At 40.9% G+C, this 21,660-nt stretch overlaps 1 protein-coding gene across 9 annotated transcripts in view; it reads left to right on the plus strand.

The window, feature by feature from the left end:
* Positions 1-21,660, plus strand: part of GSAP (gamma-secretase activating protein) — a 79,951-nt gene that overhangs the window by 710 nt on the left and 57,581 nt on the right. For 8 of the 9 annotated variants that reach the window (XR_006889789.1, XR_006889787.1, XR_006889790.1 and 5 more), the window contains exons 2-6: positions 10,925-11,001; positions 11,992-12,048; positions 13,971-14,040; positions 14,351-14,404; positions 19,814-19,902. Coding sequence is in view for 4 of the 9 variants with exons in the window: in XM_046669851.1 (XP_046525807.1) it covers positions 10,925-11,001; positions 11,992-12,048; positions 13,971-14,040; positions 14,351-14,404; positions 19,814-19,902 (347 nt within the window). In the remaining 5 variants the exon portion in view is untranslated. The remainder of the gene's footprint in view (positions 1-10,924; positions 11,002-11,991; positions 12,049-13,970; positions 14,041-14,350; positions 14,405-19,813; positions 19,903-21,660) is intronic. The other variant, XM_046669855.1, reaches the window with a different exon arrangement.

Below are 21,660 nucleotides of genomic sequence, written 5' to 3' on the forward strand. Positions count from 1 at the left end.
CCCCCCCCGGGAAGGTCGGCGCCGGGGGGCGAGCTTCCTTCTTTGGGGCCCGGGCTTTGGGCGAGGGCTGGGCTGGGCTGCACGGCTGCTTCTGGCGGGTCCTGCGGCTTCTGGCTCGCTTGTGGCCCGCAGCGGTCCATCCTTAGCCGAAAGGCCCGGACGCCGGCGGTACCCTCAGCATCACCTCCTCCGGGGAGGGCGCGCCAAGACTCCGCTGCGCTAATCCGCGGCTGCGGGGAGTGGGAGCGGGTCGTTCTCGACGCTTCCTTCGCATCTCACCCGCCTGGGCAGGTTCATCGCCCATGGTAGGGGCTCTGCCAAGACTAGGGGCTCCTGGAAGGTCTCGCGTTTTGAGAAAGAAAAGATGAGTCATGGCCACCAAGAAAACCACCGTGTAAATACTTAACAGTTGCACGGTTTGTCCCCACATTTGTGAGACGTAACTCTGTGAACAGTGCGCGTGATTTGGAGGACCTGCAGCTTCAGATGTGAAGTGCGAGAGGGCAGGGGTCTGCTTTCAGGCTGTGAGCAGTGACCTGAGAGCCTGCTGTTGTCCTGAGAAGCACCGAGCCCGTGCCCACCACCCCCGATCGTACCGCCTGTGCGGGCCTGGACGGAGCGATGCTCAGGTTTCCTGCCCGACGCCCTCAGGGCGCAGGGGAATACATTCCCAGCATTGCGGCTGTGGTTTTCATCGGTCACCAAGATCCTTTGTCTTTATTTTGATGAGGGAGTGTAAAGTGACTTTGGAGCCTCCCCAGTATTGATCAATCAAAACTTTAAAGAAGGGGAACTCTGTGATTTCCTAGTTTCTTTTTTCTTCTTCTTCTTTTTAAGAAGAGAAGTTTGCTGTAAATAATGGTGCCACTTCAGGGCTTCAGTTCAGCTTCGAAGCAGCGGTTTCTCTGGATCCCACCTTGTGCACAGGAGCTGTCCACTCAGTGTGCTTCCTATCTTTTCCTCCCGTTTTAGGGTATTTTTTGGAAGGGCTGTCACGTTACCCATATCTGCAACGCCTTTCCCCTTATCTTGGTGAAAGTTTTCTATCCCTACCTTGCATTTTGGCACTGTCTCATGGCTTTTGAAGAATTATTTGTGGGGTTGTCTTGGCATGTGGATTGTTAGTTCCAAATAAGGAGTCATGTTTATAGCTTAAGGCTTGAGTTTTGACTAGTGAGTTTGACTAATGACTAGTGTCATTATTAGTAAAGGTTTGCTTTTGGGGGAAATTTTAAAGTTTTCTGAATGTCCAAACAGTTTTTGAAAGTTTAACTTTTCAAAATACAATAAGCAGCTCCAAGTCTGCTTTCCACCACAGAGTGACCCTTTCTCTGAGCCTCCACCTTATGTAGCTAAATGGCAGGTGTCTGCAAATGAGAAGTTAGACGGAGTGTGAAATGCCACAGTCCTGTGTTTCAGTAACGTGTGTTGTGATTGAAAAGCTGTGTGCGAGCCAATTAGATTTTGGCTTCCTTGTGTCTCTTACTCATCTGCGAAGAAATATAAACTTGTACATTGACATTCCACTAAACAGCAGATACACTTGGGTCCTCAGAAAGTGAACTTACTGGAAATACCAGCGTTTTCTGATGTTGGTAGTATTTTGCTCTTGCAGAACACCTGGCAAGATATTAGCCCTGTTATCCTAAAAGACGATATTTCTGATAATCACCAGTGGGTTGTTGCTCAAAAAACAGGAGTTAATTCCTCTTCTGCACTAATTTGTAGCAGTGGCAGGGGAATCCGGGATTCTGTTTTATTTCTAGCAGAGCTGTTACTCCACAAATTTGTGCAAATTATTTTCCTTTCAGAGCCTCGGCTTTTCAAATGTAAATTATGAATAATTATTCCATTGCAGTGTCTCCTCTCTGCTCACTTGCTATCTAAATTTGAAGCCTTAATATTTTTACATCAACCATTATAACTGAAGATTTTTTAGCGGTGCTAAGTAATACTCATGAAGTATGACATATTCTTGGCAAAATAGCTGGGAAGCGGGGCTAAGTCACACGTGGAAATTCAGTGCCTATGGGATAGGATTTATCCACTAGGGGTTAGAGAGTGAGGGGACCATATTTGATCACTGCGTCTGCTTCTGGTTCTGGGTTGAACGTTGGGAAAATGGTCTCTTCTGAAATAAATGGAGAAAATACTTGTGCTTTTAAAAATTAAAACAATTATACAAAAGAATGTTTCAACACATGTAAGTTATAAATAATAATCATAAAACGAAACCACATATCCACGTTAAAAATAGAACAGTATCGAGAGTTTACAAGACTTTTTATTGAAGTATAATTGACGCATAATATCCTATTAGTTTCAGGTGTACATCATAGTGATTAGATATTTATATACATGTATATTACGAAATGATCACCATGATAAGTCTAGTTACCATCTGTCACCATAAAAAGTTATTACAATATTGACTGTATTCCCTATGCTGTACCTTACATCCCCATGACTCATTAATTTTATAACTGGAAGTTGCTACTTCTTAATCCCCTTCGCATATTTCACCCACACCCAACGCTTCCCCACTCTGGTAACCACCAGTTTGTTTCCTGGATCTGTGAGTCTGTTTCTGTTTTATTTTGTTTTTCATTTTGTTTTGTTTTTTAGATTCTACATAAGTGAAATCATATGGTATTTGTCTTTCTATGTCTGGCTTATTTCACTTAGCATAATACCCTCTAGGTCCATCCATGTTGTTGCAAATGGTAACATTTTGTTCTTTTTTGTGGCTGAGTAATATTCCGATATATCTATCACATATTCTTTATCCATTTATCTATTGATGGACTTAGGTTGTTATTGTGAATAATGCTGCACTGAACATAGAGGTGCATACATCTCTTCAAATTAGTGTTTTTTTGTTTTCTTTGAATAAATACTCAGAAGTGGAATTGCCGTATCATATGGTAGCTCTATTTTTAATTTTTTGAGGAACAGCCATACTGTTTTCCATAGTGACTGCACCAGTTTACATTCTCACCAACAGTGTATGAGGGTTCCTTTTCTCCACATCCTTACCAACTCTTGTTATTTTTTGTCTTTTTGATAATAGCCATTCTGACAGGTGTGAGATGATATCTCATTGTGGTTTTCACTTGCATTTCCCTGATGATGAGTGATGTTGAGCATCTTTTCATGTGCCTGTTGGCCATCTGTATGTCTTCTTTGGAAAATGTCTGTTCAAGTCCTCTGCCCATTTTTTCATTGGGTTTGTTTTTTTGATATTAATTTGTGTAAGTTCCTAAATATTTTGGATATTAACCCCTTATTGGATATGTGATTTGCAAATATCTTCTCCCATTGGGTAGGTTGCCTTTTTGTTTTGTCGATGGTTTCCTTCGCTGTGCAAAAGCTTTTTAGTAGGATGTACTCCTATTTGTTTATTTTTGCTTTTGTTGCCCTTGCTTGAGGAGACTGGTCCAAAAAAATATTGCTAAGACTGATATCAAAGAGCTGACTGCCTATGTTTTCTTCTAGGTGTTTTATGGTTTCAGGTCTTACATTCAAGTCTTTAATCCATTTTGAATTTATTTCTGGACATGGTGTATGAAAGTAGTCCAATTTCATTCTTTTGCATGTAGCTGTCCAGTTTTCCCAACACCATTTATTGAAGAGACTGTCTTTTCCCCATTGTATATTCTTGCCTCCTTTGTCATCGATTAATTGGCCATATATGTGTGGATTTATTTCTGTACTCTCTATTCTATTCCATTGATATATGTGTCTGTTTTCATGCCAGTACCATACTGTTTGATTTCTGTAGCTTCATAGTATAGTTTGAAGTTAAGGAGCATGATACCTCCAGCTTTGTTTTTCCTTCTCAAGATTGCTTTGACTGTTGGGGGTCTTCAGTGGTTCCATACAAATTTTAGGATTATTTGGTCTATTTTCTGTGAAAGATGCCATTGGTATTTTGATGGGGATTGCACAGCGTCTGCAGACTGCTCTTTGTAGTATGGACATTTTAACAGTATTAATTCTTCCAATCCATGAGCATGGTATATATTTCCATTTATTTGTGTTTTCTAAGACTTTTGAAGGCTCTTGTGTCCCCTTATCTGATCCTATTCCTGTCTATCCTGCATCTCCCAGAGGTAACAACCATTTAAGCTCTTATATTTTAACATTTCTTTGATCTTATTTTTAGTTTTAACCTGTTTGTATTTCTCCCTAAGCAAAATATCATTTTATTTTGCTTGTTTGTGAATTTTAAGTAAATGAAAGCATACTATGTGTGTTTTTTGCCTTTTCCCCCTCATTATTGTGAGATTTACCCATGTTGACTGCTATAGGTCATTAATTTTCACTGCCGTATAGTATTCCATTGTGTGAATATACAACAATGTGGTGGTCATGGAGATGCACCACTTACATCCTCCTTTCAAAGGAGGCTTGTCCCAGGTGCTGTGAGTGTGGTCAGCAGATAGCCTTTAGCTGTCAGCCCCTTCAGGGATTGCCTCGAGCAACTTCATGGCCTTTTGGGTGTGGCCCACATTCTAATTAGGATTTGTTGTGGAGTGTAAAGGCCTGCCATTCTGATTCAACATGAGACAGCTCTGACAATCCATTGCAGTTCTAGAGCTTCCCTGGTGGAGAACCCTGAGGCCACCTGAGCTACTGGGCCTGCACTGCAGCTTGAGTTTGACTTCTTGACTTCTCCCCCTACCTGGTCCTCCTTCTTTCTCCTTCTTCCTACAGGTGTTGACCTCACTTTGCTAAGCACTCCGTAATAAACATCCTGGATACTAAACAGTCTCAGTTCAGGACGTAGAGTAGCCGGCTTTACTGATCCTTTTTCTGGTGGGTGACATCTGGGAGGTTTCTGGCGTTTGCTACTACAGTCAAGGCTTTTGCTCACCTTGTGCATGTCTCCTAGTGCACACGCACGAGTGTCTCTAGGATGAGTGTCAACAGTGGAGTTGCTGAGTCATAGGTAGACCCTTCTTCCTTTTTCCTGGCTACTGCCAAATTGTTTTCCAAAGTGGTTGTACTTATTAATGCTCCCATTTGTGGTACGGAAATGTTTTTGACCCTTTACGTATATCCTCACTGGCTCTTGATAGTTCCGGAATTTTAATTTTTTGTCAGACTGGTGGGTCTAAATGTTGTTTGCTTGTGGCCTGAGGTTCAGCATTTCTGTATATTAATTGGCCATTTGAGTGTCCCCTTCTATGAGATATCTGTTCATTCTTTTGTCCACTTTTCTGTTGTTTTCTTCATATTGATTTTTAAGGGTTCTTTTTGTATTCTGGATTCCAACCCTTTATTCATCACGTGTATTGCAATATTTTTGGTCACTTGTTTTTTTCCAGTTTGTGATGGTGCCTTTGATAAGCAAGAGTTCTTAATTTTCATGTCTAGTTGGTGAGTCTTTTCTTTATGATTTGTACTTTTTGGGATCTTTTAGGGAAATTCTTCCTGATTCGGAAGTCGTGAAGATTTTTTTATATTAAGTTTGAAAAGCTTTATAGCTGTCCTCTTCATAGTTTGTTTTTTAATCCATCTGGAATTAAATCCATCTGGATAAAATTCATCTGGATAAATTAGTCCCTAGCCCTGAGCCCTAGCCCCTAACCCTAACCCTAAGCCCTAACCCCTGGCCCTGGCCCTGACCCTGACCCTTCCCTAACCCTAAGCCTAACCCCTGACCCTAGACACTGATCCTGACCCTGACCCTTGATCCTGACCCTGACCCTGCACACTCTCTGCTAGATTTATTCCTGGGTTGTTATTATTTTTTGTTACTCTCATAAATGGCACATTTAGAAACTTTACATGTTCTAACTATTACTGGTATGTAGCAATACAACAGATTTTATATATTAATTTTTGCATCCAATGCTCAATCCCTTGTTGGAATGTATCACATCTTCAAGAAACTAAGAAAAAGTCTATGGCATGTAAATTTTCTAAGGTTTAAATGTCATGCATATTGAAGACCATAAGGAATGTGGGTTTTCTTGCCTATGTCTTCATGCCTGCTTTGATTAGTCTCGGATTTATGAGACATCAGATTGATTCATCTTTCAAATCTTGTGGTCATTCGTCTTTGCCAGGGAAGTGATATATTTTCCTGGGTGACTGATTCAAGAGTAATGATTTTTGTTGTTGCCTCCTGTGCATCCAGACAGATCTGGGCTCAGGGGAGTGGTTTAGTCACGTTGTCTTCATTCACTGTTGTTCTGTTCTCTCACCACTGTCCTTCCTTTTCACTTTTCTTTCCTAGACTCCTTTTCTAATTCTCGTCTCTTTCTTAACTAATCACCCCTTCCTGGCTTTTTCTCATTTTATTCAGAATATGAAATGGAAGTCACATAATGATGCTTACTTCATAAATTTAGGAAGTATAATATCTGGTCATGTTAGCCTGAAGACTTATGTGAATTATTTACAGAATAGAAATGTCATAGGTATAATCGTATTTTAGCACCTCTCGATCTGTGTACTAGGAACTAGTCCAAATTTTTGTATAAGACTGTGAGACTTCCTGTAAAGTGAAGTCACTTATGTTTAGAAAAGAGCGGATTGAAAGGGACAAGAATATCTGGCAAACGAGCTTCAATTTGACATGAGCTGTGACTTGCCAACATCTTTAATGTCTAGGAACCCTCCTTTGCTTTAGTAAATTTAATTATGCAAGTATCTCCTCTGTCAAAATGCTTCATTTTTCCTCCATGAGCTCTGAGCACACTGAACTGTAAAATTAAACCACATTTCCTCATTTGAAATTGCTAAACTTCCTCCTCTGGAATTTCCTGTGATGAACCACCAGGAGAAAAGTCAGAGTGAATAAGCAAAGAGGTTATTGAATACTTTTTTTTTTAAAGGGTGTGTCTAAAATATGGGCAACTAATCTGGGCAGGGATGGTTGCTGGGTTAATGTGTGTGGTGAGACATTGGTCTCTGAATTTCCAACATTGCCAAATCTGTCTAATTCAAATGTCCTTGAGAGGAGAACTATGTACTTAGGATTATTTAAGACTGCAACTATTGTTACCTAACAGACCCATGAAAGCATTATTTTTGTTTATTTCAACTCTGTCTACCATGGTTACGTTGTAGGTTGGTCCTGGGTATGCCATCTAGTGAATGTTGTTTAATATATTATATAAATGTGTCGTTCAATTGTTCTCAACCCTGGCTGCACGTTAGAATCCCAAAGGGAACTTCAAAACATGTACACACCAGAGTCTGGGCCCCTCACCAGCCCAATAAAATCAGAATATTCTGGGCAGGGCTCGGGCATCCATGTTCTTTTAAAAGCTCCCCTGGTGTTTCTAATGCACAGCCAGAGTGGAGAAGTACTGGTTTAATGGAATAAGTATATATCATTTGTTGTAATCTTCACTTGTTGGAGATTTTTTTCTCTTAATTTTTTAGCGATTTGAAAATAGAGCTGATTTAGCAAGGAAATTGAATTTTCATAGCAAGATTTCTTGCAAAGGAGTTTCTTATCTAAGCTGAAACCTTTTAAGTGTACTTTTGAGAAGGTCTCTCCCAGCATCCTTATAATCTTGAAAGAAAAAAGTACTTCTCAAGATATTGACACGTTGCATTCCAGGAATTTTGAGTTATGTGCAGGATGAAAAGAAACTCATTGAAATTCTCTCTAGATGTCTACGAAAATCTACCTTAAAAGGATTTTTCAGTAATTATCCGTTTTCCCATTGTTAGTGTGGCACAGGAAACCTAGTTCCCTCTGTTTACCTTTTTCTAGGTTGGAGATTAGTCTGTGCCACTTTTTCAATATAGGATATTGACCAAGTATCTTAACCTCATGGAAAGTCAATTGTTTTATCGGTACAATGGGCCTATAATACTTTACACAGTGTAGATGAGATAGAAATGAGACCTCTGTAAATTGTGAAGTGCTATTTAGCAGTAAACAAATTGAATCATGTTATTCTCCTGAGACCAAGTGATCATCCGTCTTTTTTTAATCAGTGGGAAGTGCGTTTGACAGCTCAGTATGCATTAAGAAGTGTATATACCCATATATAAAAAACACTTCGCCTCCCTTTTGCCCACCACCAGAAGGTCCAGGCAGCTTCTTTCTGTGAGGAGTGGGGAAGAGAGATCTCAGGATGATTCCTAAGTTCTCAGTGAAACCTGTTCCTTGCCTGTCTAAATATTGCCCACCTCCAGCTCCAGTTCAGGGGTCCAGGTCACCAATTGTCTTTATTTTTTATCCTGTTTTTTTCCTTTTAATCAGGAATACAAACTGAAATTTGCTCTGACTTATAGGATATTTTGCAAATGTTTTGTCTGAATATTGTAACTTGTCATACTCAACATGATCATATTTTAACATCTAAAAACGCTATTCATTTATGGGGGAAATGAGTCGAGTTTAAGCAATTTAATTTTGAGGAAATTGGAGAAATACACCTTTCTCCTCAATTAATTATGATAGTTCTCAAGGCTGTATCTGCCGGTGTTTAAATCCTTTAACTGTAGAATTGGGAAGAATATCCTAAAATTTTAGAAGACAAATGACAATCAGTTAACTTACAAGTTAAATGTTTGTGTAAAGCATCTTTATATCTTTTGTCAAAATATGGCTTTCCTACAGAAAAGTACACAAATCATAAGTGCACAGCTCAGTTAATTTTCACAGTGTGCAACTCATCCATGGAACTAGCCCGCAAATCAGGACAGACAGCATTAATAGAACCCTGAAGATCCCCTTCTCGCTCCTTTCCAGCAATCACTCATCTAGCACCATAGATTCATTTTCCCTGTCTTTGAAACTTCTGTATCAATTAAATCATGTAATTTGTCCCTTTTTTTGAGAAGGAGGAGGACCTGGGCTTCTTTTGCTCAATTATTTGTGTTCTATGTTATAAAAAGTTAATTTATTCTTGTTGTCCATTGTTTGGATGTACCCACAATTTATTCATTCTTCATTTGCTGGATATTTTGGGTTTCCAGTTTTGGCCATTATGAACCATAGTGCTATAGACATTATATGTGTCATTTGCCAAAATATATGTATATTTCTGTTGGGATGTATGTATAGGTGAAATGCTGAGCCGTGTGTGTTCAGCTTCACGAGCTACTGCCAGTTTTCCAGTTTATACTCCCATTAGCAGTGTATGAGAGTCTTAATTGCTTCACATTTCTTGGCACCACATAATGTTAAAACATAATAAGTTAAGGATTCACGTTGTCAACTTTAGAGTAACTAATAAAAGAATAGCAAAAGATATATAACTGGCAAGTTAATAGGTAGGAGAATGAAATAATAAACACTTTGGTTAATCTAGAAGAAGGCAAGAAAAGAGTAAAACAGGGGCTGACCCCGTGGCCGAGTGGTTAAGTCTGTGCGCTCCGCTGCAGGCGGCCCAGTGTTTCGTTGGTTCGAATCCTGGGCACGGACATGGCACTGCTCATCAAACCACGCTGAGGCAGCGTCCCACATGCTACAACTAGAAGGACCCACAACAAAGAATATAAAACTATGTACCGGGGGGGCTTTGGGGAGAAAAAGGAAAAAATAAAATCTTTAAAAAAAAAAAAAAAGAGTAAAACAGTTGAGTCACATAGAAAATAGTAATATGATTGCTGTAAACCCAATATATCAATGATTTCATTAAATGTAAATGGGCAACATACTCTAATTAAAGGAAACTGCTTGTAAGACACATATCTTAAAGACACAGGAAGATTAATAATAAAAGGAGAGAAAAAATTATATCATGTAAGCATTAACCAAAAGAAAGCTGATGTGGCTATGCTGATGTCAGATAAAGTGGACTTTAAAGTAAAAAGAATTTTTAAAGATAAAAGACATTTTATAATGAATAAAAGGGTTGACTAGTCCAGCTCCTGGTTAAAAACCTATGTGTGATTTTTCAGGCCCAAACATCAGCAATTGCGAAGCTTTGCCTGGCAGGCCTCATGTGCAGGAAAGGTGCCCTCCCCAAACCAGGCTTGGTGCACAGCCACGCACTGAAGTCCCTGAAGGGAGGCACAGTCAGGACTCAGACCCCGGTGGCTGACCATCTTCTTATACACGGCTGCATTCCCAGCCCGGGTGCTTCTGTGTGGAGGCCTCTTTATCAGGAGCCATCAGCAGAGGTCTTCCTTAAGCACCTCTGCCTGCCACCTTAGCAGGAAAAAGAGGGGAACTTTGAAGATCCTTTTTCTCCACTTTGACTCAGTACTCAGTACTTTTCCCACTCATTGCTCGTCTCATCTCCCTCTGCTGAGCCCCTGGGTCCACGATACTGGAGGAGCCTTTTGTTGGGGCTCCCTAGCAGTGGGCGATCCCCGCCTCTCTGCTGGTCTACCTGCCCCTCCACCAGCATGCCATTCCAGGGGGGAACGTGGGCTGGGAAGCTGGTGCTGTCTCGGGTTTAGCCTCTTGCTTATACCATCACAGTAAGTGTTAAAAGGCTTGACTGACTTGCTTTTTTAGCTGGTTGCTTTAATCTACCACTCTGACACCTGGCAGCGCTGCTGAGTTCCTGACAGCTGAATGCACCAGGAAGCTATAACAATTCTAAGGTTTTATGCCCCTAATAACATAGCTTCAAGATTCATAAAGCAAAAACTCATGGATACTTACATTTGTTTAAGTATAACATGCACACAGAAAAGCATACAGGTCAAGAGTGAGTTGTTGCAAAGTGGGGATATCAGCATACTCAACATTTGCAACATTCCCAGCAGCTCAGAAGGCTCCCTTGAGACATTTCCCCATCACTACTCCTTTGCTCTTCCCTAAAGGTCACTACTGTCCTGACCTCTAATGCAATAGACTCGCTTTGCCTGTTTTAAACTCTATATAATGGAATTATCCATATTTATTCTTTTATATTTGGCTTTTCACTAATATTATATTCGTTAGATGTGTTTTTAAACTTCTGCTAAGTATTAACTGGCTATTATCTTATCATTTCAGGTATTTTAGAAAATAATTATGAGAGCTTACGTGTACTAAATGTTGAAAGAAATGGAAATATTATTTATACCTATAAGGTACATCGGTATTCTTTCTTTTTTTTTACTGTGGTAAACTATACATAACATAAAATTTACTATTTTAACCATTTATATTCTCTTTTATAGAATTTTATGCTATATCTTATTGAGGGATAATGAATAAACCTTGGCATTTAATCTTTAACAGATGACTTTTTTATGTTGTGAGATTAAACGGGTGATTCAAATTCAGTCTCGTGAAATGTTTTCTCTTTTTAAAATAAAATAAAAATCTACACAGTGTCTGACACAGTGGTCACATTTTTTGAATAAATGAGCAGGTCCATTTTCTAGAGGGAAAATGCCAAGTAAAAGATGTTTAAACCTAATTAGTGTGTGCAAATTTTATCTTTGAGAAAATATTACATATGATTGCATCATCTGTTCAGACTTAGAAACGCTCATCAAACTTTTGAGGCATTATTATTGAACAATGTGTTTTCAATGTCAAGTGTTCTAAGGAAAAACAGTTTAATTTACTGATAACTTTACTATAGTAGGGAACATGAAAGAATAATTTCAGTGGCCAGTTTGCTTTGCACAGTTGTATCACTGTACTTTTTTTTTTTTTGCTTAAAAAATGTTATTTTAAGTTATTCCTATAAGTATGCTGCATGTAAGGAATTGTGTGATTCAAAAAGTTCTACCTAGAAGACTATCAGGGACTTGTTCTCGCCACTCCCAATGTCCATCATACGGTTTATATTCTCTTAAAAAAATAAATGGAAGTACGAAAAGATTTGCTTTTTCACCATCCTCAGTGCTACTAGACAGGGTCCCTGAAACTCACGGAGCTGCACATCCTTAGTCCACTGCTCTCTTCGAGCCTGTGTGCAGGTTCAGTCTCTTTCTGACCTGCACGGCAAGCTACCTTTACGGTGCTTATTGCTAATATTAGCTGAATTATTGCAGGTTTATTTTGAAACTAGTAATATCTTAACTTCCTAAATAATGACCTTTAATAAACATCTAGTTAATTTTTTCTAGGATGATAAGGGAAACGTCTTCTTTGGATTATTTGATTGTCACACCAGACAAAATGAGGTAAAAATCACCATAAATCATAGATTACTCCTTGATTACTGCTTTTAGAATTTTCCTTCTTTCTGCCTCCTGCTTTTTATAGATACAAATTCTCATTTTTCTAAAAGTTTAGTTTTTATTTCTTTGCCTTCCTTTCTCTTCTCCCTCTTACCATCTCCTGGCACCATTTTCTTAAAAAAAAAAAAAAAATAGTGCAAGGACTCCTAGACCAAAACTTCAGCTGAAGTCTCTTAGTCCTTTGAGATTCAAGCAAAATTGGCTCAGATCAATTAACCAACATCCCATAGGAATGCGGGAAGTCCAGTGTCCTCCCCGAGATTCCTGTGCTCCCAGGGGCTTAGGATCACGTCGTGTCCCCGGGTTCTGGTTCTGCTTCTGCTGAACCTGCACCTGCCTGGCTTCTCATTGCGTCTCAAAGATCAAGGTATGGACCCAAGCCACTCACATAAGGCATTGGCTGATGTGACAGGTTTGCCTAATTCTTGGGGCAAATGGGAGCGAGTCATTTTGTGCCTACGTAAAAACAATTTCCAAATATTAAGGGATTAAGAAGTCTATAAATGTACACTGGCAAAGAAGGCCCTCTAAAACACATTGTTACATGAGAAAAGCGTGTTGCCAGAATAGTACATTCCGTTTATATTTTTAAAAAACTTGCCAGAAAACTATGCAATATATATGCATAAATATATATGAAAAGATCTGGAAGGCTACAGAGCAAATTACCAACGTGTTTCCTCTTGGAAGGGGGTTAGGGTTGGGTGAGCGTAACGAAGAGCCTGGAGTTTTTATTTGGTAGTATTTGAATGTTTTAAACTCTGAGACGATGCTCATGTGTTATTTTATAATTAAAGGGACAAAACACTAAAAATTAACTGCATACATCCATGATTCTTGTTATAAATTAGAATCCCTCACTTAGAGCAGAGTCAAAGGAAACCAAAATCTCTCAGGTGAATTCAGAGGCTTCTTATTAACTCAAAGTTCACTTTCTCCAATCAAGGGTTGCCTGACTTCCCAACATTTTCCATCATCTTTTGGCCATGAGATTCTAGTGTGTTCTCAGTCCTGTTTTATTCCCTCTTAATACTTCTGCTACTCGCTCTTTCTCGTAGCCTGTTCTCTCCAGAGCTCTAAGATTTATCTTTCCTTACTCTCCGAGATATTTTAAGAGGGTTTGCCTAATGTAACTGTGATTGACTCCGGTTCCTCAATCTGCACAGCACTTCCTGTTTCTGCATGACTTTTCTCATTTTCTTTAATATTTGAGGAAATAGAATCTTGCAACATTTTAAAGTGTGAGAAAATCAAGATGAAATAAAGTGAAATGACTTTGCCAATGCTCTAAGGAAGAGAGTCCCATGAGAGTGGCACTTGTGATTGTCTCTTAGACATAGTTAATGATATCAGAGTGATGGGATTTGATTGAAACTTAACTTCCCTCAATAATCGTAATAGCAACATTTGAGTGCTTATTATGTGTGGTAGACATTGTAATAAGTGCTTCCTATAGATTATCTCACTCGATCCTTCTCATGATCTCATGAGATAGATGTTAGGATTCCTACTTTGCTGATAGGAGGACAGAGAGGTTGAATAATTTGTCCAAAGTCACACAGCCAGACAGTGGCAGACTCAGGATTTGAACCTGGGTCTCTTTTGGTTCCAAGGTCTGTGCTCTTAATCACTAAGCTCTGTTGCCTCATGGTTAAGTTTCAGTGCCAAACGTGGCCTACAATAGTCAACTTTTTTCTTAAAAAATAATCTGAAACTTCTCAGTATGGATAAACCTGCTTCATGGATGGTTCTTTAGTGAAATGTTTTGCCACGATGATACCTGGTAGAGCACTAAATGGGAATTTGTATTCATAAAGTTATTTAATATGAAACTCCAAATTAAAAAACACTTTTTGTTTCAATAGCATCTCTATACATTTGAGAAAGACTTGCAAGTTGTCAGTTGCTCTGTCAACAGGGAGAGAACTTTGCTTGGTAAGTGGAATTCTTTTACTGCTACGTGTCAAGAGCTAAACTGCATTTTTTGAGTTTCAAAGTATTGGATTTTTGCAGTGTTTGTGTCTTCTATAACGATGATTTTCTGAGAAGAGATGTTCTTGGGAGGTTCGATTTGGAATGAGCGATCTGTAGAGTCTACCTACAAAAAAGGAATGCTTTGTGTTTTACCTTAATCAACACTGACAGATCCTTTGAGCCCTCACTCATTTCAGGTGTAAAATGGTAAACTTTAACAAGCCGCTGCATGGATCATTTGCTGATGGATTATTTTTTCTTTTCCCGTTAGCTGCAAGTTTAGTTCAATCTACTAAAGAAGGAAGAAGAAATGAGCTTCAACCAGGTAATGAAATGATACTTTTAGTGCCTGTTGATAGAAGAAGATTTATTGAACTACTGAGGCAAATTTCAAGCATCTTTACAAATAGCTTAGTCTCAGAGTGAAAAGGCAAAGGTCATGTCAAGAATGAAAGAGAGTGTTTTTAAGTTATTTTTTTCAAGTAAATAAGAAAGTACAGAAAATAATATAACAGTAAATGTCAGAAGTATTAAAAAAAAAACAGTTAGCACCTGCAGACTAAAACATTGAGAACACACTAGAACCCTATGGTCAGAAGGTGGTGTGAAAGGTTGGGAAAAGGTTGGTATTCCTTCAAGAATACTATTTTTTTCTTATATCTGGTGAACTGTTGACCAATGCATAATGCATTATGAACGGTCCGCCAATTATGAGTAGTCCGCCAGTTCTAAATAAAAATCAATTCTTTTCATTTCCCAAGCCTCACTTCATAGTTTGTGATCTATGAAATGCCCTCCCCGCCCTTGACATTCGACATCATCTGTCTGTCAAGAACTCAACAAATATTGAGTGCCTGCAGTGGGCCAGGCACCGTGCGTGGTGCTGGGGGTACAGGGGCATGCAAGAGAGGCTTGGCAATTGTCCTCATGGCAAGCAAGCTATAGGGACTCATGGTGGGTGGGGGTGTCCCATGGGGCATATGTCCCCCATCCAGAGTGGGGACAATGAGCCCAGTCGGACTAGCTTTTCAATTTATCAAGAGAAGTATAGACTTTTAAGTAAAAATTTAATTTTTAAATGTTGGCTCAAATATTTTTAAAAATTGTCCTCAGGCAATGATAACCCCCTGTGGCTGGATGTAGCCTGTGGACTACCATTTTTCAACCTCTGGTCTAGTGCATCTCATTTTTATCTCTTACTGTTCTGATCCTGCAGTGCTTTCCATCTGTTCTGTTTATTCAGCACTTAAACTCCTTTTGTTAGCATAGTTCCCACTCAGATATAGTCTCCTGCAGTTGCATGTGATGGAAAAAGCCCTTGTACATACTTTCCACATGAGGCTTAGGAGGCAGTCCTGGGCTCCCACAGAGCCAGTTTAGAGTGTCAAGAGAGCCAGAGCCAAGGCTGGATGGGACCTCCTCAGGGACCTCAGCACGAGAGCTTATGGGAGCTGTTGGCGGGCTGGAGGCTTCCCCTGAAATCTCATCATTTGTGTTAGTCATCCTTCCCCTCCCTCTTGCTCTGTTACCCTGAGGACCGCAGCAACCCTCTTCCCTCTCCTGTGCCGTGTCTGCCTCTTAGCATTGTCTGCTCCTCTTAGAATTAGGGGCAAAGCTCCCTTCAGAGGTGATGGACCTGGCCTAGCTTAAGGAAAATAGGATCTAAGACACTGGTATCCTGATCCCTAAATCAAGGGTCTGGGCAAAACCAGGAGATGACCCTGATCTCCTGGGCTAGTAAACCCCTTTATCCAAGAAGAGAAAGGCCTAGTTGCTTGTGTTCCTCCCAAACACAAGGCTGGGCGTCTATACAGAACCTTGGCTTGGCTCCCTGCACCTCCCAGTTCCTCTTGAGCCTTATTCATTTTAGCTTTAGAAATTCTTTATTATGCTGGTAAACACAGTAGAAGCTATAATCTTTATGTCTACCATCTATGCCTGATTAGCATGCAGAACAGTGGCAATTATATATATCATACAGTGAACTTTCAGACCAACTTTATTGTAAGTTTTGAGTACGACCTTGACTCCCATTCAGCTGTGCTGACTCAGTCTCAAAAGTTGGATGCACCTGTAGTGAGATGATCTGATCGCATCTTTAGAAATACTAGAATGGACATTCTTGGTGATTGTGGTAGATGGCTCATGCTTTCCATCTTCTTAGCTCACCTTTTACGCCAGCCCTGCGGTGGGAGCCAGCTCTGCCCGAGTGTAATCTGGCAGACAGTGCCTCCCCTCAGCTTCTCTGCCAACTTCTTACTCTTTGCCCAGAGCCCTTGGGAAAATCTGTTTGTATCACCTGGAAGTATGTACGGTTGGAAAAGATTCCCAGTAGGGTAAGCCATGATGAATGGGGGCAAGGAGCTGAAGGATAAATACCCGCTCTTCCATCCCTAAAGCGGGTATTCTGGGGTGCGCTCTGTACAGCTCAAGACCCCCGGTGGTCTCTCACTTGATGATGCCCCACGTCCTGACTTTGCTTTCTTCCCTTTCGCTCTCCCACTCCCTCACGCCAGCCCCTCGAGGCAGAGCTGATCCTGTTCCCTGAGATCACTTCTTGTCTTAGCTTGGGTTTCCCCCTGAGTAGAGTCTGAGCGCCGTTAGTTTATTGGGGGTTTGATCCTAGGAAACACTGTTAGAGGAGTGTTGAAACAGCGATCTGAAAGTGGGGAGGGAGAGCGCGTGGCTCTGAGGAGACCCGCGTCTGGCAGCGGCCGTGGACAGGCTGAGGCCGGAGTGTGCTTGTGGCTGCAGTTCAAGGATGTGAGGAGGTCACTGAGGCACAGTGGCGCGCACAGGGCAGAGTGGAAGGCACGGAGGCCAGAGGGAGACGGGGGTGAGGTGCAGACAGTCCTGGAGGCCGGAGGAGGCCTTTGTTCACTTAGGGTTTCAGAAGTGATGCGACCAGAAAGCACTATGGGATCTATTATGTTTTGTCCTTTGAACAAATATTTGGAAAGTCTTGTTTTCTGTGTCCGTGAATGCCCTGATAAGCCGTTTGATGATGAAATGTAGGTTGCCTCACGGTGTTGTTTAACTCTCTTGCTTATAATGAGATTTTTTTCCATTGCAAATGAGACCAACTGTAACATCTTTCATGTGAACAAGATGGGTTCCTTGGTCCACACACTTTACAACACAGTTTTTTTTACAACGTCAACAGTGCTTCTCTTCTTGGCCGTGGCCATGGCAGTTAGAGTTTTGTTTAGAAAATGACCCTCCATAGGAAGCTAGGCCCAGCTGCCCCCTCACCCTCCCCTGTGGAGCTGCATGTGCCCCAAGGCCCAGCAGATGCCCCTGGGCAGCAACTGGAGTGACCGCTTGTGGACCCACTGCCCGCGCCGGGACTCTCCAGGGGCCCCATGCACCTTGTGGGCAGTCCAGTGCTGCGGACTCTCCAGGAAGCTGTGGTTTGGTTCCAGAGCTCTAAGAACCAGAGCTTCTTCAGAACCGGGCCCTCCTGGACTTTCCCGACCTTGTCACCATTTCACAACGTGGACCTTGACCTGTGGGAGCCCAGCTTCTTTTGCCCACTCTCCACCCTCCCCGTGCCAGGCCTATCCCCAGGGTTTTAAAAAAACTTTTAGTCAGTTGATTTAAACTAAAACCAAAAACAAACCTAAAAAACAGTTCACCTCTTTCTCTCAACCCCCGCTCCCTGCCTCTGGCAGCTACTCGTCTGTTCTCTGTATCTGTGAGCTTGGGTTTTTGTTTGTTTGTTTAGCTTTCACATATAAGAGAGCTCATACAGTATGTGTCTTCCTCCGTCTGTCTTATTTCACTAAGCATGATGCCCTCGAGGTCCGCCCATGTTGTGGCTTTCGATCCTGCTGTCTCTGCTTCCTGTGATGTCTATATGCTGTCTGGCCGTGTTGTACCCTTCAGTGATGCCCTCCGGGTTTCCACTGATGCCTGGCTTCTCTGAATTCTTAAGACAACTTTAAGCCCTTCAGGGAATCATGCGATTTTATGGCTGAAAGTGATCGTAGGAATGATCTGCTTCGATAGCTTTTCAGTTAATTTTTCTAATGACAAGGCACTGAGGCCTGGGAATCCTTGGTCATTTGTTGAAAAGTATCTATTAGGTTAGTGGCAGAGCTTAAACTAGAACCAACGTCTCTAGAACCCTAATCCAGAGAGCTTCCTGTTACACTAGGAAAGCACATGGCGTGTTATTGAGAGAAATTCCTGTTTGCACGATTACTGTTATCTTAATGCTGATTCTCTTAGTTAAGTTTAGGGCTGCCCTAAAGAAGGGAAAAATGAGTGTGGGAAGATGCTTTCTGGCCTTGAAAATTTTCCTCTTTTAAAGGCAAGTGAATTTAGCTGATAGCTAGTTATCTCATTTGGGTACAAATTCGCTACCAAAAAAGGCCAAATGAAAGGTGACTCCTTATTTTTCCAATAAGGAGATTCCCCTGCTTCCTCTTACCCCTCCCCATTTTTTTTCCAATTGGAATATATAAGCTCTTAAGGCAAGAGATAAAATAGTCGAATGTCAGCTTTGTATTACTTGTTAATTTAGTTACGCATGCTTAAATAATAAGGAAAATTGCTTTCTTTCTCATTCTCACATTTCACAGAACATTTCCATTCTGTTCTTCTTCACAAGTATTTTTGACACCAATATCTTTCTTATTCTCAGAGCCATTTTTGAGTCATCAGGCAGATTCCTGAAGCACCTCACCTTGACTTCTGTCTCAGTTATTGGAAATACCGCCCTTTTGAACTGGTGTGTGATCCTGTCAATGGGATTGTCATACTGAGCTACAAGCACCCATTGACCAAACAGCATTTGCTTTTCATTTGTTCTGTCCTTGTATATTTATGATCCCAGACAATAACTCACTCACTGTCTTGCTTTTTCAGTCATCTTTTAAAGGCATATTTACAGAAATATTCAGTCCTTGCAATTATGAGGCCATATCCCAGAAATTTTTTTTACATTTTTGCCTTTTTTTTTTTTTTTTTAATAAAGCAGTGCTGTCAGGTTACTTTCTTAAATAGTGAAAACTGGCATTGATTCAGCTCCAGGCTGCTGTGCCATCCCCAAATTGAAACATTATTATTCAAAATAGTCATTGAGAAAGCATCTGAGAATATTAGAGTCTTTATAAGAACTCAAATACAAGGCAAGTTCTTCTTTTCAGAGGTTTAATCTTGGGGGAGGGAGGCTATATCTGTGGTAACCACTTTCTAGCCTGTGTCCAAGGACTTCCTCCTAATTGCTATCTTTTGTGACCTTTGCTCAAATGTGACACGGAGGAAATAAGTGGGTCTTTATCAGTGGAGCTCCACCACCATTCCTGAGGGAAGCCACGCCCCTGTGGTCCCAACAGGTGCTGTCAATCGTAACATGTTCATGCATCAGAAATATCTTCATATTTTCATGCACAAACATTATTTGGCATTGTGCTGCCAAATTGGAGTGACACTGAACAGAGCTGTTTGTTTAGGCTTAGAAGCAAGAGGGCGTGTGAAACTATGCTAAGAATGACTGAAGAGGCCAGGAACTTGTTCCTCACTCCGTGCACAGTGACTTCTCCTTTGTGATCTTTTCTGTGTCTATTTTGGGTTTTAAGAAATGTCAAAGTCCACTTTAAGAAAATTACTTTTCTTTGTGGAATAACTGGTGTAGCAGATGGCACATTTCCACTTTCGAGGTTGGCCTGTCTGGAGAAGATCACGTGTGGTATTCTGGTCTGCATTACTAAGAGCCTCCTTTTCTTTGTAGGATCAAAGTGCTTAACTTTGTTGGTCGAAATCCACCCCGTTAACAATGTGAAGGTTCTAAAAGCCGTGGATAGCTATATCTGGGTACAGGTAAGTGAGCGTGTCGATCCCTTCTCACGTGAATCTAAAGGCAGGAATCCTGGAGGCAATGGCTTTTGCATGTATTGTCACCTTTCATCCTCAGAACCATCTGGCAGCTGGGGATGGCTGGAACTATCTGCTCTTGCTTTGCAAACATGGAAATGAAGACAAACCTAACTCCTCTGTGTCTATTATGTCAAGGTTTGTCTGGTAGGAATGTAATGTTTTACCTGACAAAATACTGAATATCAAAACACGTTTGAGGTAGGTTTGAAATGGTTTGTTTAATGTATTCATGTAGTTGGCAGATTAAACATCTGTGATTAAATGACTTAATCTCTGAATTTATCAACTCCATGAATGGAGGCAGAAGCGCTGCGTGTATAAGGCAGATGGACTAGATATAGTCAATCCTTACTACTTGTACGTTTGGAATTTGTGAATTCTACTACTTGCTAAAATTTATTTGTAACCCTAAAATCAAAACTTTATGGCACTTTCATACTCATTTGCAGACGTGTGCAAAGTGGTGAAAAATGTGTGTGCATGTTCCCAGCTGAGGGAACAAGGTCATCTTCTGCCTTCTTGATCCAGTCTTCAGACTGTAAAGAAATGTTATTTTCACGGTCTATTTAGTGCCATATTTTTCCCTTTCTGGGGCTTTTTGTTGTTGCTTTCACTGTTTAAAATGTCCCCAAGCATAGTGCCAAAGTGCTGTCTCGTGTTCCTAAGTACAAGAAGGCTGTGATGTACTTTACAGAGAAAGTATGTCTATTAGTTAGAGAAGCTTCATTCAGCCATGAATTTATAGTGCTGTTGACTGTGAGTTCAACGCTAATCAATCAACAATATATATTAAATAAGGTGTCTTTAAACAGAAACGCACATTAAACAAAGTTGTGTCTTAATTTGTTGATAAAAATGTGACTACAGGCTCGCAAGAAACTGTCCCCATATTTTCCCCAGGAGCCGTGGTCCAGTAGTCAGTATACAGTGTTTGTGGTGACTTTATAGCTTGGGACTACCACAGGCAACAAGAATTGACTCCATGTGTTCATGCAGCATTGCATGGTTTCCTTGTGTAAACTGAAGGATCTGCTCCTCCTTGGCCCCTACTCCCAGCCTCGAGCCAGTGGGTCTCCCTATTGCACTGTGTCTTAGGAGAGGCGACTGTCTCTCATCGGCCCCGGGTCCTCCACTCTCAGCCAGTCCTTCCAGTTGTGTGTTTTTGCCACCACTCCTGGCTTCACTGGGGGCCGCTGCTGGCTTCCAGACAGGGCCTGGCGTGGAGCTCCTAGGCTGCCTTCCCCTCCCCCAGGAAGCCACTCTGTTTACAGTGTCATCAGCGCAGGTGTGACCTTGGGACAGAGCACACTTCCCTTTTCTGGCCTGTTCTTTTGGCTTCCTTAGCATCTCCACTCAGGGCTGCAAAGGTGACGAGACAGTATTGAAGGATTAGCGCCACTAAAGGGAATTACAGCATAGGAAAGGGAAAAGGTTTTACAAGTATACATGCAGTTGCACAACATTGTGAGTATATTGGAAACTGCTGAATCCTATATACGTTAAAATAGTTAAAATGGTGAATTTTATGTTGTGTGAATTTTATCTCAATTAAAAAAAATTAAAAGTGATGATGCGTGACTGCATCCATAGACCTAAAGAAACGTCTCCACCCAAATAAAGAAAAACCTGTGTCATCTTGTGGACCCATCTCAGTTCCTAGCCCTGCTCCCTGTTCCTCATGCCTGAGCTTCAGGACAGAGA

This window comes from Equus quagga, chromosome 8 (assembly GCF_021613505.1).
Source record: "Equus quagga isolate Etosha38 chromosome 8, UCLA_HA_Equagga_1.0, whole genome shotgun sequence".
Taxonomy (NCBI): Eukaryota; Metazoa; Chordata; class Mammalia; order Perissodactyla; family Equidae; genus Equus; species Equus quagga.